The sequence below is a fragment of the Orbicella franksi genome, chromosome 7 (genome assembly GCF_964199315.1).
Source record: "Orbicella franksi chromosome 7, jaOrbFran1.1, whole genome shotgun sequence".
In the NCBI taxonomy this organism is placed as follows: domain Eukaryota; kingdom Metazoa; phylum Cnidaria; class Anthozoa; order Scleractinia; family Merulinidae; genus Orbicella; species Orbicella franksi.
Window position 1 is genome coordinate 20,779,439 of NC_138151.1, and position 16,886 is coordinate 20,796,324.

General features: G+C 37.5%; 3 protein-coding genes across 4 annotated transcripts in view; 2 read left to right on the plus strand and 1 right to left on the minus strand.

The window, feature by feature from the left end:
• LOC145492428 (uncharacterized) overlaps nucleotides 1-16,886 on the minus strand; it is a 456,732-nt gene that overhangs the window by 63,800 nt on the left and 376,046 nt on the right. The window lies entirely within an intron of this gene.
• LOC145492270 (fibroblast growth factor receptor 1-A-like) overlaps nucleotides 1-16,886 on the plus strand; it is a 70,911-nt gene that overhangs the window by 31,660 nt on the left and 22,365 nt on the right. Inside the window, exons 6-17 of the mRNA XM_081471668.1 lie at nucleotides 7,267-7,533; nucleotides 8,558-8,845; nucleotides 9,411-9,719; nucleotides 10,140-10,397; nucleotides 10,879-10,992; nucleotides 11,884-11,902; nucleotides 13,785-13,827; nucleotides 14,078-14,333; nucleotides 14,410-14,520; nucleotides 15,209-15,399; nucleotides 15,565-15,687; nucleotides 15,784-15,858. Of these exons, the coding sequence (XP_081327794.1) occupies nucleotides 7,267-7,533; nucleotides 8,558-8,845; nucleotides 9,411-9,719; nucleotides 10,140-10,397; nucleotides 10,879-10,992; nucleotides 11,884-11,902; nucleotides 13,785-13,827; nucleotides 14,078-14,333; nucleotides 14,410-14,520; nucleotides 15,209-15,399; nucleotides 15,565-15,687; nucleotides 15,784-15,858 (2,054 nt within the window). The remainder of the gene's footprint in view (nucleotides 1-7,266; nucleotides 7,534-8,557; nucleotides 8,846-9,410; nucleotides 9,720-10,139; nucleotides 10,398-10,878; nucleotides 10,993-11,883; nucleotides 11,903-13,784; nucleotides 13,828-14,077; nucleotides 14,334-14,409; nucleotides 14,521-15,208; nucleotides 15,400-15,564; nucleotides 15,688-15,783; nucleotides 15,859-16,886) is intronic.
• Nucleotides 16,818-16,886, plus strand: part of LOC145493639 (tyrosine-protein kinase receptor Tie-1-like) — a 3,646-nt gene continuing 3,577 nt past the window's right edge. Inside the window, exon 1 of the mRNA XM_081473121.1 lies at nucleotides 16,818-16,825. Within this exon, the coding sequence (XP_081329247.1) occupies nucleotides 16,818-16,825 (8 nt within the window). The remainder of the gene's footprint in view (nucleotides 16,826-16,886) is intronic.

Sequence of the window (16,886 nt, forward strand, 5' to 3'; positions counted from 1 at the left end):
ATCATTTTAAAGCCAAAAAGCCAATTATTTAAATAAACCATGAGTAAATTATCTCTAAGAAAAACTGATTAAATTAACAGGTACGTAAAAACAATTAGTTAATATGTGTTTCTTAATAATGTAATGCAGTGTATCTGTCACAATGTTGCAGCTATGATATTACTACAAACAGGATGGGTTGCAGAACTGAACCTCCAAGTCAGTTTATTCAAAGAACTTGGTGCAGAATTTATAATCCCATCAAGTTGTCTGTAAATACAGAGAAACCAAACAAAGCATTACAATCATAAGTAATGAATTACTAAACTCTTTTACATGTACTGTATGAACAGTGTGTGTTCCATTAATATTGGGGATCTCTCAGAAGCTGCATCCATGATAAATTAATTTGTTCCCAGATGCATTTGTTTATAGAACTTTTCACAAATTAATATCTCTGTCATAACAGTGACCTCTGTGTTCTCCAACAATTAGCACACAAGAAAAATACACTCAGTAAGATATTGTTTACAATAAAAATCAATGCCTATAAGCAATCATAAGGACCTTAAATTTATATTACCTCAGAAATATCTCACCAGGCCATGGTTGCTTTGAAAATCTTTGATGTGTTAATACAGGCTCCCCATCTGTAACCTGTTCATATATTGACTGACAGGAACAGGCATGTAATTCCTTTCTTTGATATACAGTGTACTTCATTGTTAGCTGTTTACTGAGTGTTAGTAGTGAATCAAATGCTAGGGGTTGGTACTCCAACTTTCACTGTGGCAGGCTTGCCCTGAGATACAAAGCAAACTTACATAACTGTTATGAACTTCGCCACTTGCTTTCGAGAGCAAATGCAATTTGCTTCAAACAAGCAACTGGAACATTGATGGTTACAACAATGTGCACAGTCCCAATCACAGGGTCATCCAGGCTGTTTGGTTGTACATATAACTGCACAACTGTATATGAGTTCAGCTTCCAGAAGAAAATCAGAGTTTGTCAGGATAAATACTGATGTTCTTGCTTACTCAATGAATGAATGTGCAGTTCCAGAAGATATTCACACCCAACACCCATTCACGGCCAGTCTTTAGAAATTCCAAATTAAAGTATCAGGAATCAAGAGCTCTAATAGAGAAAAAACCTCCATGTGGGGTATGAATCTTTTCTTGAAGAAAACAATGTCTGAGAAATCATTAATTACAAAATAATGTTTAAGAAACATCTTACCTTTCAGAGAATTTTGTAATCTACACTGTCTGGCCAGTTCATATACATGTATTTGACAAGTTGACACTGGGCATGTTTGTAAATTTGTGCACTTCAACATCACATTACTATGTAGTAGCACTGGCCAACTAAAAACAAACAGCATAATTTGGTTAATTAATATACACTGTACATTATTAGGTTGAAATATTGGTGTAGATTGTTGCACATCAACAGATACAGAAACTATTTGCACCTGAATCATAATGAGTGAAAAATCGTGCATGAGACATTTACATGTACATGTAACAGCCCTCCACCTCAGAACCATCACAGATATGATATGATATTTTTAAACTCTCTGAAATTTCAGATTATTCAAGATTAACATATGCACATACATCATCTGGGGCAACCCAAAAAACACTGAATTTGGAAACCGAAATCCGGAATCCAGAATCTGGAACCAAAAACCAGAATCTGGAATCCAGATATTATGAATGATGATAGAAATAATTCACTTCAGCAATGTCTAATAAATAAATATGAGCAAAAATCATTTTGTTGTTATTTATTTTCTTGGCTTTACTTCAGCCACAGACTGTAATTGCTAAAAAATTATTGACTAGTTCTGAACAACCCTTAGCTATATATCTGGCCCCGTCGTTCAAAAGCTGCATAAAGCTATTCATTGGGTACATCACTATCCAGTCAGGGTTACTGATTTTTTGGGTGGATAGAGTTACTCATAGCCTGCGAGCAGGCTCTAGTATCTGTCTCTATTGTCTGAGCAGGCTAAATAGGTGTCTAGTGTTTTTCTGCATTGGCATGTCACCAAGAGCCTTCATGCGGCTTTGCTACTCACACCCCCAGCCCAAACACGAGAGCCTGCTCATAGGCTAAGTTACCCATCTTTTGTTCAAGCTGGCCCTGGTGAGAGCCTGGTTCTTGTCTAGATCAAATTGCTCTGAGAAGACTGGTGAGCAGCACATTAACAACAAGCTATTATAGGCTATTGCAGTGAGTTTCTGGCAGTCTTTTAGCATCTTTGAACAGCATGTGGTCTGATCTGTCAGCAAGTGAGAAGCAGACGGAAGTAAGTGTGCAACATTTCTACAAATTGTTTTAATATGATGGCCGCCAAGAATATGAAAGGCTGATTTGTCACAGTATCAGTGTGGAAATTGTGTTAATCTGGAATTGGTCTCGTATCTGTTGGAAAAATCAAATTTCATATTTAGACCAGACGGGTTAGCCCTTGGACTTCGAAATTGGGGGGCGTGACCGTCAATGTACAGGGAGCTGCCACTGATGGATATCCTGTTCTCTATGACATTTTCTATCTTGTTCAGTATGTACTAGACATAAAGGATAAATTTATACTTCCGGTAAATTGAAGATCACTTATTAAACAAAATGGCAATTACCAGCAAGCTTATTTTAGACACTCTCGAGGTGCTTGGAATAAAATTAAGATGCACTTTACTGAGATTCTCATAATCATAGCCCTCACTAAAAATAACGGTTGCACAATTTCAACAGACGGGGAATTTTTGTTTCAAAAAAGGTTAAGTTTGAGGTCCTTTTTACTTGGCAGCTTACTTTTTACAGTCGAAAAGCTAAGCAAAACAATTTTCGCGTATTTGAAGAACTTATTTTCTTTGATTTGTGGATTCCAGTTTCCAGTTTCTGGATTCCGGTTTTTGGTTCCAGATTCCAGATTCCGGTTTCTGGGTTTTAGGGTTGCCCCATATTTAACATATTGTTTGCTTCACATTCAGTTTACACATGGCTGTTATCCAGCATAGGCAGACTTATAAGTTTTCCTTCAAAAATATATTGCAACAACTATTGCATCTTTCGCTACCTATTCTTGTGATGAAATGACACAAAATTCAAGAACAAGAAGTCATAAGCATAAAACTAACTTACATGGTAGTGCTTACAGTTCCTCTTACTGTCTGCATATGCTGTCCATAAACTGATGCTGCCTGGACAATGTACTCATTATTTTTCTGATCACACCTTTTAAAACGTCACTGTTATATAATTTGTCCTGAAAAAGCAATACATGAAATGTTATGCCTTTGGCACTCACCAAATACCTTTACATGATGTGTAATGTACACCATATCAACATTCACAATTCTCTTTACTTTCATTGTAACTCTTTTGTGTCATTTTCCCTCACTTGAAGACAGGACTTCCACATTAGGTTATAATTTGCCTCTGGAATCTCTATGAATTCACAGGGAGTGATAACAATTAAATCATGACTAATGTTAGCAAAGGAGGCGTTCAAATGTCAGATTTTAATGCTAAGTTTATACAGTAACTTTACATTACTCTTCGTACATGTATATAACCTCTCAATTATTGCACCTTTAGACAGAAGGTGTGCTGGGGGAAGAAATGTTCTAAACTCTCTGAACTTTTCCCCCTTACCTGTAATAGGATGACTATTATGAACTACGGTTTGTAACCAACACCAACATCAGTTTATGTATACACATGTATATTTTGTTGTCGTCTGTAATCATAAAAAAATAAAAATTTAAAATCCTCCATAAAGTTCACACTCAATAACACTGCTACATGTAGCGCTGTTACTGGAAATCAATTTAAGTGAAACTGTTGAAACAGCTCTGCCAAAATTTTTCCTAGCAGTTAAGGCAGGATAACAGAATATACATGTAGCACACAGCAAAGGCTAGAGATACACACATGTTAGTTATCAGTTAGGATTTGGTGAGCTTCTGTGCTGTAGGTATGGTGGAAAATAATAGATTATCAGAAATGAAGGTTCCTGAGACATTTTGACAGCACTGAGAGGAATTAATATATAAATTCACAAAAGAAGGAGAAGTTCTTGCCCTGTCCAGTTCTCTGTAATAAAAATATCATTTACATATGAGTCATTTATATGTGGTTTGTGTTTAAAGCCGATATAATGCACACTCTGATTGGCCAATTCCAGTGCATTATTTACATTTACATGGTATACCTCGGTAAAACCATAAAACATTTTGTGCGACTAAAATAAAAAATATAAAAAATAAAAAGAAATGCCTAATTCATAACAATTTAAAATACTCAACACTAAAACGAATGTAATTCTTTACTTGAAAAATATTCTCCCGTAATGCCCATGGGTCAATTACAGGCATGCTAAAAAGTCCTAACACAAAGTAAAAGGAAATTAAGAAAACTATTGCTTTTTTCTGGAAAATTGTAGCGACTGAAGACAATGATGGAACACTCTGAGAGTGCTTTCTATCAACCTGATGAGATAAAATTTAAGGAGAATAGAGAATTCACGAAGTTATATCACAAACAAATTGGTACAGGACAGGAGAAAGGAAACTGTACAGCCAGGAAGAAACTGAAACTTTCTTCGACCAGCAAAAAAGTATGCATGCACAACAAAGAAAACAGTCAGTGACATTCATTTAATAAGTTAGTAAATAAAAAATTAGTGTGAAGAAGAGAGCAAAGAGAGAGAGAGTGGAGATAGGAGAGTGCTCTCTCCAACTAAATTGTGTATATATGTATGTAAAAGTTATTCTTATTACTGAGAAATGGTCAGGGCAAGAACTTCTATTACACTGTTCAATTTACCGAGTTAATTAGTACTATCTCACTTTTTTGGAACATTTCCATGTTAAGTATAAATACCGCATTGGGGAATAACCTCTTATTAACAAAATACGGTCAATGTACCCCCAACCAAAAGCAATGGCACAAATAACATGAAATAGCCAATCAAAATCAAAGCAGAGCTTTATTTGCAGACAGGATTGCCATGCATAATCGTCTACTCGACATTTTGGACTATATAAGCATTTCACCAAACCGAACCAAAAAATGGACAGACAACAAAATAAAACGAGGAAATCTACATTATAAACACAAGATGCATATCACTACATCTGAGCTCGAGTATCAACAGCAAATCCCTTTTCAATGAACGGTGACCGAATAAAAGAGAGGATAAAGAAAATTCGTTTAAGCTTGCGGTGTTAAAGTTTAAAAATTATTCACGCTTAAATTTGAATATTACTGAGAGTCTGTATTTTTGCCGACGGCTTAATTTAGCTATGCAGTCATTTTATTGGCAGTAGCTTTACCAGTCTTCAACCAATTTAACCTCGGAATTCACAAAAGCATTTCGCCAAACCGAATAAATTGAACTAACAAAACGAGGAAATCTCCATACTTTGTAATCACAATATGCAAATATTCACATAGGAACAAAAGTAAATTTAGCAAATCCTGTTCGCTTCGGCTTAAAATGGTTTGTAGACCTTTCTTGGTTCAGTTTTCAACAACAGAAGAACAAATTTTAGCAGTCTACGAAGCGGCAGTGCTAACTAAATCAGAGAAAACTTCAAAACTCGCCCGGCCGTGTTTACAAGTACGATTTTGGTTAAGCTTATTTTTAGATGTGAGGTTATAAGCTTAAATTGACGACGAAAATCGATAGAAAACATAATTTGTTTACAACTTACAGCAACCTCCAAAGCGACCCACGTGTTATTGCTTAGAGACGAGCGAAATTAAAACGATGCAATTTTTAAAATCTCTTACAGCATGGCTTCAAATAAGGAAGACTGTTAATGGATTCCAATTGAAAATAAGCTTATATCGCCGAGGAAACTTGTTAATTTTCATACCAAACGCAACAACAAAAGTCACTTACCGCAAGTTGGCAATTCAGTTCGGCCAGTGTAAATCTTCCAGGCAGAAACTTGCAGCAAAAGTTGTGAAGACTAAACTGAAGTTATTAATTTTCGATAGAGCAACGAATCAACCACTTCTTTCCGCTACGTTTACTGTTTTGCAATTTCTCTAAAACACTCGGGTACGTTTGATTTCTCTAATGTTCATCACCTGACCAAATCAGGTGACTTTTGAATTTTCTTGCACGGCTGCACAGCATCACGTTCGCGCGAATTTTGAACTTGGCCATGGGGAGTTCGGCAGTCTTCTGAATCAATTTGTCGGGTACTTTCGCCTCCTTTCTATAGCCCTCGTTAGCTTTGGTTCACGGCATTGTTCGGTATTATTTCACCTCCTTTCTCTAGCCCTTGACTAGCTATAATTCACGGCATTGTTCAGTACTGTTTCGCCTCCTTCCCCAGCGCTGGCCCGCTCAGTCTTTTTCGCGATCTTCTTCGCTACTTCTTTGCCTGTTAATTCTTGCTTTCTGTCTTTTGCTTCAGCGCAACCCTGTCTTAAAAATATTAAATCAACCTCCACTATCGTTTTTCTTTAAAAATCCCGCCAAGAAAAATGGCATTCACCCGCTACCAACTGAGGGTGCATGTCTCTGTCAACCTATTAGCTGGAGTATGGCCGCCATCTTGCGCGACTCCGTCGTCGTCGTCGTCGCCGTCGTGCGTACGCGCCCACGAGCAATACCGCTAGCCATGATAACCATGAGAAAATCAATTCATGGGTTTCCTTTTCTTCCCTATATGGGTATGGGGCTCCGCCGGAGCTCCGCTATAAATTCTGATTGACAGAGGCGGCTTTCTTTTTAGTGAGAAAAAAGACCGGGGCGAAGGACAGTCATTCTAAAAGCTTTATTACACTTGAAAACTCTACCTGCTCTATGACATACATTTTATTCTCCTAACTTGCGAAGTTCAAACATTTGTATCACACAGTGAATCCCTCTCTTTTTCCTGGCTACACATGAAATTGTTTACGCATTTCTTCTGGCTCTTCAAACACGTCTTGTTAGGCTGCAAGGACTTGAGCAAGCATCTACATTTATCCACTTTATCCAAGTCGCCATTCCACGTTACAGATTATGGTACAGTTATACTTTGATCTCAGGAACTGAGCCTTATTGCATGTTAACCTAGTGGTTGTATGGACTTGCTCACAGACAGTTTCCGATAGCTCAGTGGTTAGAGTCGGTATCTGGAAGGCGAGGGTGGACTGACATTGAAGCGTCAGATTTTATTCTTTTCTAAGAAATACAGTCTACTATACGTGTTTGCTGTTACCAACCATCGCTATCCAGTCTTGTTGATATGAGATGTTATTTGAAATTTTTAGATCCGTCTACAATAAAAGAAGCCACTTCGTCAACTGCTAAGTCTTGGATTGGTCAGACAGTGTCGTTGAAGTGTGTGTCAGATGGTGTTCCTACGCCAACACTCACCTGGTACAAACCTGGTGGAAGTCAAATAAAAAGTGTAACAGCTACACAGAACACAGTGGATGTGAAGATGAACGAGGATCAAGATTTTGGTGGTTACAAGTGCGTTGCTGACAATGGACTCGCTCCTGCTGATTTCGAGACAGTGAAAATAGAACAAATAAGTAGGTCGTTTTTATCGTAATTTCTAAATGATGTACTTTGTGCTGTTTTTTAGTTTCTTGTTATTACGCCTTTCAATAAACTGGCTAACGATTACGTTTTTCGCGGCCGTCAGTCATAATTGCGACAAGATCCAGTGAACCTAGAAAAGAAGAAAGAACATGGATCGAAATCAACCAATCACAATCCAGACACGTGACCTTTGAAACCCGTTGAAGTAAACTTCTGCTTCCTGAAATGATTGCTGGCAGCGAAACACGTAACCGTTAATTGAGCAGAGTTCATGCGTTACTGGAAAGGCAGTTTTCAAGTGAGCTGTATCTTATGTTTTTCTTGCTATGATAAGGCTGGCTAGTACATGATTTAGTCAAAGTTCATCATCGAATCAACAATCATTTACAGTAGAGCAGTAGTTAGTTTTCGCGACTTCGTGTGAAAATAAAATGTATTTGGCGTATTCTGATAAATAATTACTGGAAATATTCAGTGGAAATATTATAAGTTAGTTATTAATTATGCAGGCAATCTCTAGCCTTAATGTTTTGTAGGTTGATGTTGCATTAGAAAGGTATTGGTGCACAGAATAACCTCGAGTAATGAAACTGTTAGTTGTGAAATACCGTAAACTGCTGCTTATACCCTTATAAGCCCTCCCGCTTACAAGCCGCCCTCCCCCCCCCAGGTTATGGGCCCATCTATATGAGCCTGTAAAAAAAAATATATTATTTCCGATTGTAAGCCCTCCCTGGATAAAAGCCCCCCTCTTGTTTGAAATGAATTCGATTTATTATGTTTTAAAAGTTATAGGAAGTACGAATTTCGATCAACACTGCTGTAGCTCTTTTCGAAACGGTTTTTTGTTATTCCGCTTGTAAGGCCCCTGCCCCCCCAGATATAAGCCCTCCATTTATAAGACCAATCCAAACCCCCAACAAAGTTTTATAAGCCCAGGGCTTATAAGCGGCAGTTTACGATGTGCGTATTTTAATAGCTATTGTGTTATCCATTTGTTTTTCATTCCCTTAGAAAAGCCAGGCTCCCCAACCATCGCGAAGTTAGACATTCAAGCCACTTCACTGAAAGTAAAGTGGACTGCACCAATTGATGATGGAGGGAGTCCTATCACAGCACACCGAGTGGTCATACGAAACAGTAGCGCTGAGATAAAGAATGAGAATAGTACTGACCTTTTAATAACCAGTCTGTCTGTTGGAGGTCTGGAGAGAAATACCACTTACACTGTGAAGGTGTTTGCGAGGAATGCTGTGTTTGAGGGACCTGCTGCAGAAAAGAAAGTGAGGACTAAGTATGAAGGTAGCAAACTGTGATACTGTCATGCTATCACGATTTTTATTTTTGGATTATCAGTTGTTGATGAGTCAGCTTCAAATGATGTAAGTTACTTGAAATACGTACATAATAAACACTTGAAAGAAACAATACAGAATAAAATTTAAACCAGTGGTAAGGATGACGGATCATCCATCTGGGACGAACTTGGGCGAAGAACCGTAGTTTGTCTGATAATTCGACTGTGTATAAATACGTATAAACAAACGGATCATCGACCGCACGTCCTAGTTTTCGTTTTATTTCGTCTGGACGCATAGTTCGTCTGTTTGCGCGTATTTATACACAGACGGATTATCAGATGAACTGGCGTTCTTTTCCCAAGTTAGTCCCAGACGGATGATCCGTCTCACTTATAAATCGAGCAAATTGAGAGCAGAGCAAGTGATTTTTTGATAGAGCTCATTTACCCATGTATGGTAACGCCAAATGGTCAGTTTGAGTTAATGACCTGAAAGGATTATACTCAGGGAAATTTAAATTTTTAAGTCGATAATGATAACTGATAGTGGTATTTTGATAAACCAAGGAGTCCCGGCAGCAGCAACAATTGATGATCTGCCAAATGAAGTAACAGATGATACAATTACCCTGAAGTGGAGTGAACCGGAAAATAATGGAAAAGTCATCACACAGTACACTGTGTATCAAAGAATAGTGACTGATGTTAAACCAGGAGAGTGGATCAAATTAAAGACAATTACAGATGTCTCAGTTAGAGAATTGACAGTTGAGTTGGAAAGAGGCAAGGTGTATGAATTTGTGGTTACTGCAACAAACGAATTTGGTGAAAGTTTAAAAGAAGATGGAAAGATCACGAGAGTCAAAGCATCAGGAGGCATGTGTTATATTTATATTTAACTGAAATTTAGCGTAGTCCACCGTTTTGCCTTTTTGACACCAAACTACCTCAACCCTATCACAGGATTTTACGCGACTCACTACCCTACTGAAAAAAACTTACCATGGACTCGATTTTTAATTTGTAAATAGACTAATTACAGTTTCGCTGGAACTAAATTACGGAAAAATTGCACACACTGTTTGTAATGATATAAAAGAATACCTTGGTGACCGGCTTTAGACTAAATTAAAAAAAAAAAAAAAACGAAACGAAGCCAGTCATCTATCTGATAATAAATTGTAGATTTTAAGTTTTTTCTTTCAGAACAGAATCTTTCATAATGTTGCGTTTAAATTTTAAGTGGCCGAAAATTAATGTAGTCTTTACATTTCTTTATTAATTTCTTTGCTATAGTACCACCCACGATTACTTTCAAAAGCAAAGGAAAAGTTACTATTGTTGAGGGAAACGTACTTTGCTTGTTCTGCGAGGCCGAGGGCAATCCTAAACCACTTGTTACCTGGAGAAAAAGTGGTAGGGTGCTCCAAAGTAGCATCAGCAAAACAGAATTAATCATCCAGGATGCAAGTGAAAATGACGCCGGGATTTATGAATGTGAAGTCTCAAACTCAGTAGGAACCTTGACCTACACAGTAGAGGTTACAATCAAAGGTAAAGTAACTTAATACCGAACATCACTGTTTACAAGCAATGTACATAACAAATATCACTTTTCAACTTTGTCCAAATGCCCTACCTCCCTCATTTTTTCTGCAAGTAAGGAGTAGTGCGCCCAACCGGCGTGCGGTAACATTTTCTAGCATCAATTACTGATGGGTGCACGTTTCATTTTAACGAAAAGAGAACTTGTTAACGACATTTATTGAGTCATATAACAGTACAAAAAAAGGTAATAGGTATTTTTTTGTTTGTTTGTTTTATTTTTCCATTTACAAATATATTTGCAAAATATCAATTTATGAGGGAAGGAAGCCCTGGGAAAACAATAAGGCTTATGTAAAGGACTACCTTAAAGATACCTAAGACTTTAAAAAAGAATAAAAATGCTGTCATCGGCCCACAAAATGATCATAATTTGACACAGTGCGGTCAAATAACTAACCATCTAAATGATTTCTTTTGTATATTTTAGGTTCGTCGTGTAACGTGTTGGTTCTTCACATTGTATATAACATTGTCATCCTTGTGTTGCTGATTATCATTCTTATTCTCATCATTGTCCTCCGGAGACTGCGCAGTGGTGCGGGTAAGTTATAGATTTTGGCTGAATATAGATCGTTTTCACTGTCACGCAATTAAAAAAATAAATCGAAAACCATTCAGTGGATAAAGTCAAGAAATTGTGATCGTATAGGAAATAGATAGAGAAGACACTTCCCCAAGTTTTAGGTTTGTGCGTTTTCCCAAACTGCAGATATTTGTCGAAATGTTTCGCAGAAATTTACAGAGCCCAGTATGGAAACGTCATGTTGGTACACCTCTGTAGTGCACCAATATGGCGGCCGGAAAATAGTGTAAACATCTGGAACTTACTTTGGCTATCTAGGCGACTGATTATCTGTACTGAACAAACAAACATTTACATAAGCACTTTTCCTAATGATCTAACTTCTACAAAAGCTAAAACACTTGAGATAAGTAGGTATATATATTTTTGCGACAAATGTAATTGAAGCTTTGTGTCACATAGCGCCGTAATTCTGAAATTCAAAATACAGTGGTTTTCAAACAAAGCACACTATTGAGCTGTAACATTGAAAACAGATATAACTTTACCCCCTCTTATGCCTTTAGTTTTCGATTTTAGAAAATGATGACGTCACATGAAAACGATCTATACGTAGATTTGATAAATTCTAACGTTTATGGGAGCAGGTTGGCTATGTTACTGAGCAAAAATGCTTGCACATATCGAGCGCATAGATTGGTTGGCAAATCATTTGTCGGCCTTATTTCCTAAACGAAAGAGAAAATGGCCGTTTAGGTTGACAAAACCTCAGGAAAAACTTGGCAAAGTTTGGTGGAATTAGAATTCTCCCAAACTTTCCCTCGTGTTTGTACCAGGCCATGGAAATTCGCACCATATAACTGAAAAGAGTAAAGGCTGACGACTATTTAATTTTTGTTCTTGTTTCAGCGATCTCGAAAAGAAATCGGTGAGTACATTGAAGCCTATTATACCCTAAAAGTATCCAGAATAACACGATGTCAAAATAAATACAAAATTGCTTTTTTCTCTTACTAATGACACTTTTTTTTTGGTGCCACGTCGATGTGGATATTGACACAGTTCAATCTTTCAGGTTCCTGTCGATCTGCTGGAGAAATGAAAATGACATACCGCTCGGAAGGTCTAAAGTTACGCAATCGTTACATTGAAACATTGGTCCAGGCAAAAGAACCTTTACTCGTATATTTATCAGCATTAAGGACGTTCGCGCCCTTTTCTGCGCATCCGCATACTGTTCACGAAATTCATGTTGCAACGTCACGTAACGTCATGCATCAAGCGCACGCGCTAAGGAAGAAAAAAAAGCAAGTTTAGAAGAATTCTAAAGAATTCTACTCGCATACTAATTTAAATGCTGCAATCTGATTGAGTAAGCTACTCGTGTACTATCAACACTTAGAGTGCAGTGGCCATGTAGAGGTCATCCACATAATGGCAACGTTGTCAAGTTTCTCTAATGTTTTGCAGAAGATTTAGAAATATTACGGGATAATTTTATTTTCAAGAACACTAAAGAAAGGAAACTGACCGTTGTGCGACTTCTTAAAAAACCTCAAAATTACTCCATGAACCGATGAGCGCGCGTGCACAACTGCAAATCTTTTTAAAAAACAAAACAATTCAATCCACACGATTTTGCTGGGGCGTGAAGTTCAATTCTTCGTTGGGGAACGACTGGAACTCGTTATTTGAAGGACATTTAGTCAGTATTCTATTAAAACAATTAGATTATTCGCTCTCGATTTCCATAAGAAATCTCGAGCTCATAATCTAATTGTTCAATAGGGTTCGGCACCGATTACGTTAACTTCAGCTGCTGTTTAATTTACTTTCATAAATGATCCGTGACCCTCTCTTTTCATAGATCAAACTTGAAATCCTTTACTGAATGTCGCCATTTTAACCCCCAAAAAAAGAAACCAGAAAAAAATCTGTACGTGGGAGGTAACAAATATTTCACCTTTTCTGCTCTAGTGGGATCGAAGTTTTTCTGGTATGAGAACGGGCAAGACTAATATTCACTCTTTTTCAAGGCCTTTTCTGCCTCAAGGAACGACATCAGCTGCAAATCTTTACCTATAAAATAGAATAGAAAAGCTTCTAAAAACGCATATTCATTATCACGAAAACGAGCAGGATGACCCCCATTTGTTCTATTACCTGTAAGACTGCTTGAAGAAAAGTTCAGAATCCGCTGACGCACTTTCAGTCAATGGGTTTTCTCCCATTAAAATTAAATTTACTTTTACAGAAACATTTAGGAGACGCAGACAATGTCTTTTCGCGAAACACGGACGTATAGAGAAAAAAAGGATAATAATTAGAATTGCGTAGAAAAGGGAAGGAAACATTACATTTCTTCCTTGATTCACTTTCGAAGAAACTATGGTTTAAGAGTGAAGAGTTCAGAAAGGTTCTAAAATGTTATAAGCTTAAAAATCTGAAAGCTATGGAGCTGATTGTAATTGAAAATTAAAATATAGGAGCCTGTTTATATGGACAAAGTCGTCTCTTGTAGGAGGGTCAACCCTCCTTATGGAAGATATTTTGGAGCACTTTTTTATATATAGCAGCGGGCTGCTTTGGAGAAATCACAAAGATGAATCTGCAGTAAAAGAGACCCTGGATAGGGGGTCTCTCGCTTTGGTGGTAGGATGTCCCTGGGAGAGACCCAACTTTTTTCCATTTTGACACTTTGAATATGTTTGACGAACCTAAAGAATGGTTGGTTGCTGTTGCTGTTAGAAATTGAATCGAACTGAAGCATATTGCTTTCTATTGCTACCTTGCATATTGCTGTCTTTTAGTAGAAATATGTGTGCTGGATGCGGCGGAGAGTTTGTCGTGCTGGTAAGTAAGTTAAAATGCACATACAAAATTTGATTTTTAACCTCAGAAAGAATCCCGAAACACAGAAAACAACTTTTGAGTATAGTTATATTTTGTGCAACTTTGAAAATATCGACAAAGAGACATAAATTAGTCGACCCATGAACTAAAGAGACAAAATCAGGTATAACAAATTAATATGCACATTGTTAATACTTATGCTAATCAGGTAACCATGAATAATAAACTAAAGTCCATTATTTCTCACTAGAACACCATGGCTACGGAAACCAAAAAACCATCCTCCAGCATAATGCCGTCTGGTGACTCCGCGACCTATGCAGCTCCAAGCAGTGGAAACTACATGGCGCTTCATCCGTCAACACGAGTCTGGGAAATTAATCGAGAACAGGTCAAAATTCTTAAAGTCATTGGCAAAGGAGCTTTTTCTAGGGTTGCCAAGGCAACAGCATGGAACATAAGCGGTGACGAGGAATACTCAACGGTTGCTGTAAAAATGTTGAAAGGTACGATTAGAATTTCCAACCTGTCGAGATGATAAGGACTGAAGGAAGACCATCTGTTATTTGTTTTGCTTTATAGCGAATGCCCCGGATTCAGACAGAAACGATCTGCTGTCAGAACTTGAGGTGATGAAAAAACTGAAGCCTCATCCTCACGTGATCAAGCTGATGGGATGTGTTACTGAGTCGGGTAAATGAAATCTGATGAGATTTTGCAATGCGGGCCGCAAACATGGAACGCTCAAGAATTGATTTTGGCGAACTACTTTTTCAAGACATTGCACAAAAGAAAGCAATTTGTTGTTAAGTTGAATTTTTTTTTCCTTCATGTTTGGCGGACAATTTCAGTTTACATTAGCTTTCACGAAGGCGACCTAGAAAACGTAAATAAAGGCTTAAATTTGGTTTGCGTGCTTATTAAGATTGGATAATTAATTAGCAGAGTTAAAAGAGCCATTATCAAAGGTAAATACTTGATGCTTTCCTTGTGGGCACCTTGACCGATAGTTTATGGTCAGGTGCTCGCGCACTTTGTTTTACTGTTACAACTTTGAAATTTTATACATCGTAACATTATGTAATGAGCACTTGTTAGACCGTTAGACTGACGATGACGGATGTACCGTCGAAACATGTCCGAAGATTAAAAAAGTTATTTTGTTTCTAAGAATTTTAACACGTAAAATTATAATAAAAGTGATGGCTGCTCAAACCTAAAACAGCTTCTTGTCTATCTCGTTATTTTGCTTCATTGTCCAACTTTTCAATAATTGGCCTTTTGCTTGCGATCATTGAATTTGTCCCGCACTTTTCTTAAGCAGTTTATACTGTGATGGGCTTCAGAGTGAACCATTATTTTTATTTTCAATTTACCATAGATCCTCTGCTTGTCCTTATTGAGTACGTGCCATACGGTGATCTGCTGGGGTATTTGAGGAAGAGCCGTGGACTAAGTGACACTTACTTTAAAGACCCGGATTCGAAACCGCAGACCAATCTGACTGCGGAACAACTGGTGAGGTTCGCTTGGCAGATTGCTGATGGAATGTTTTACTTGTCTTCGAGAAAGGTTTGCGTTTCTTTTTACGTCATTATATCCCCTGTAAACAGTTTAACTCTGTAAGTTCTCCCATTCTATCTTGCAAAAGCCTTTCAGATCCACGCAGGAACACGCGCTGCCCAAGTAAGCGTTTGAACAGTTCTTATTTAATAGCAATATTTAACTCTGTTTCAGATAATCCATCGTGACTTGGCGGCCAGAAATGTTCTTGTTGGTGAAGGAGAGAAATGTAAGGTGACAGATTTTGGGATGGCGAGGAATGTTCAGCAGGATGATATCTACACCAAACGAAGTCGGGTGAGAGATTCAAAGGAATTACACTTGTCTCACGTCCACAGAATATGCATCTTCACTTTTTTGGTTTTAATTTCGATTATTCTGTTTCCTAAAAAGGGTCGTCTTCCTGTTAAGTGGACTGCTTACGAAGCGTTGTTATATGGAACATACACAACACAAAGTGACGTTTAAGTATATAATACCTTTTAATAAATCTTTAATCTAAATGTTTAGTATATGTATCTTCTTGTTTTTTTTGTTTTTTTTTTAAAGTACAATTTTATGAATAGCTGCATTTTATATGTAAATGCTGATCGCCAGTTAATACCTTTGATCCAGTGATCACTGATTGGCCTTTCAGGTTAAATAAAGTCTTTTATTTTATTTATTTTAATATACATTTTTCTATTATGATCTTTTTTTAGAACAAGTGCCCCAATTAGGTCACAATTAAACCAATTCAACTGAAACTTGTAGCGTAAGATCGCAACGCCTTATAATGGTGTTATTTATGCGTCCGGTTACTTAGCAAGTACATTTTGTATTGTAGGTATTACGTGTTGGAATGTGGCGCTTGTTTCGTCGTGTAATTTATTCAAACAGCTTTTGGGCAGTGCATTTTAAGTTTTCGCAGTGCGGATCGGAGGGTAGTATCCATAATCGAGGTATCTAGTGCAGTTTGTTGTCGTATCTCAACTGCATCTCAGCCGTTTATGAGCAGTCCCAGCATCGCGTTACAAATGTAAATCTGTTATTATCACGGGTTTTAGTTTGCGCCGTTTTCGCTTTGTTTAAGTTTGTTTTGTTGGTGTTTGTTTCAGTTTTAACCACATTGAATCGCAAGTGGTTGATCGCCAGTTAAATAAAGTGTGCGTTTAAATTGTTATTGCTCGCTGGAGATGGTTTCACGTCTTGTTGGTAGCTTCACGTAGTTTCACTCATATTTTCTTAGAAACTCTGCAACCGAAAAGAATACCTCATTTTCCAAATTTTTGCACTGATTTCCGTAGCCAAGGGTCACGATTTCTTTAGAAACAGGAATTTAATTACTGTTACTTATAAAAAGAACAATTACAGTCGAACCTCTTCACAACGGCCACTTTGGACTGTTGGAGACAGAGGAAAGTGGCCGTTGTAGAGAGTTAGTCGTTATGGAGATGTAGGGGTGTAATGTGCAACGGTTTATTTTTTCGGGGTGCCTGACATTTTGCAATAAAAAA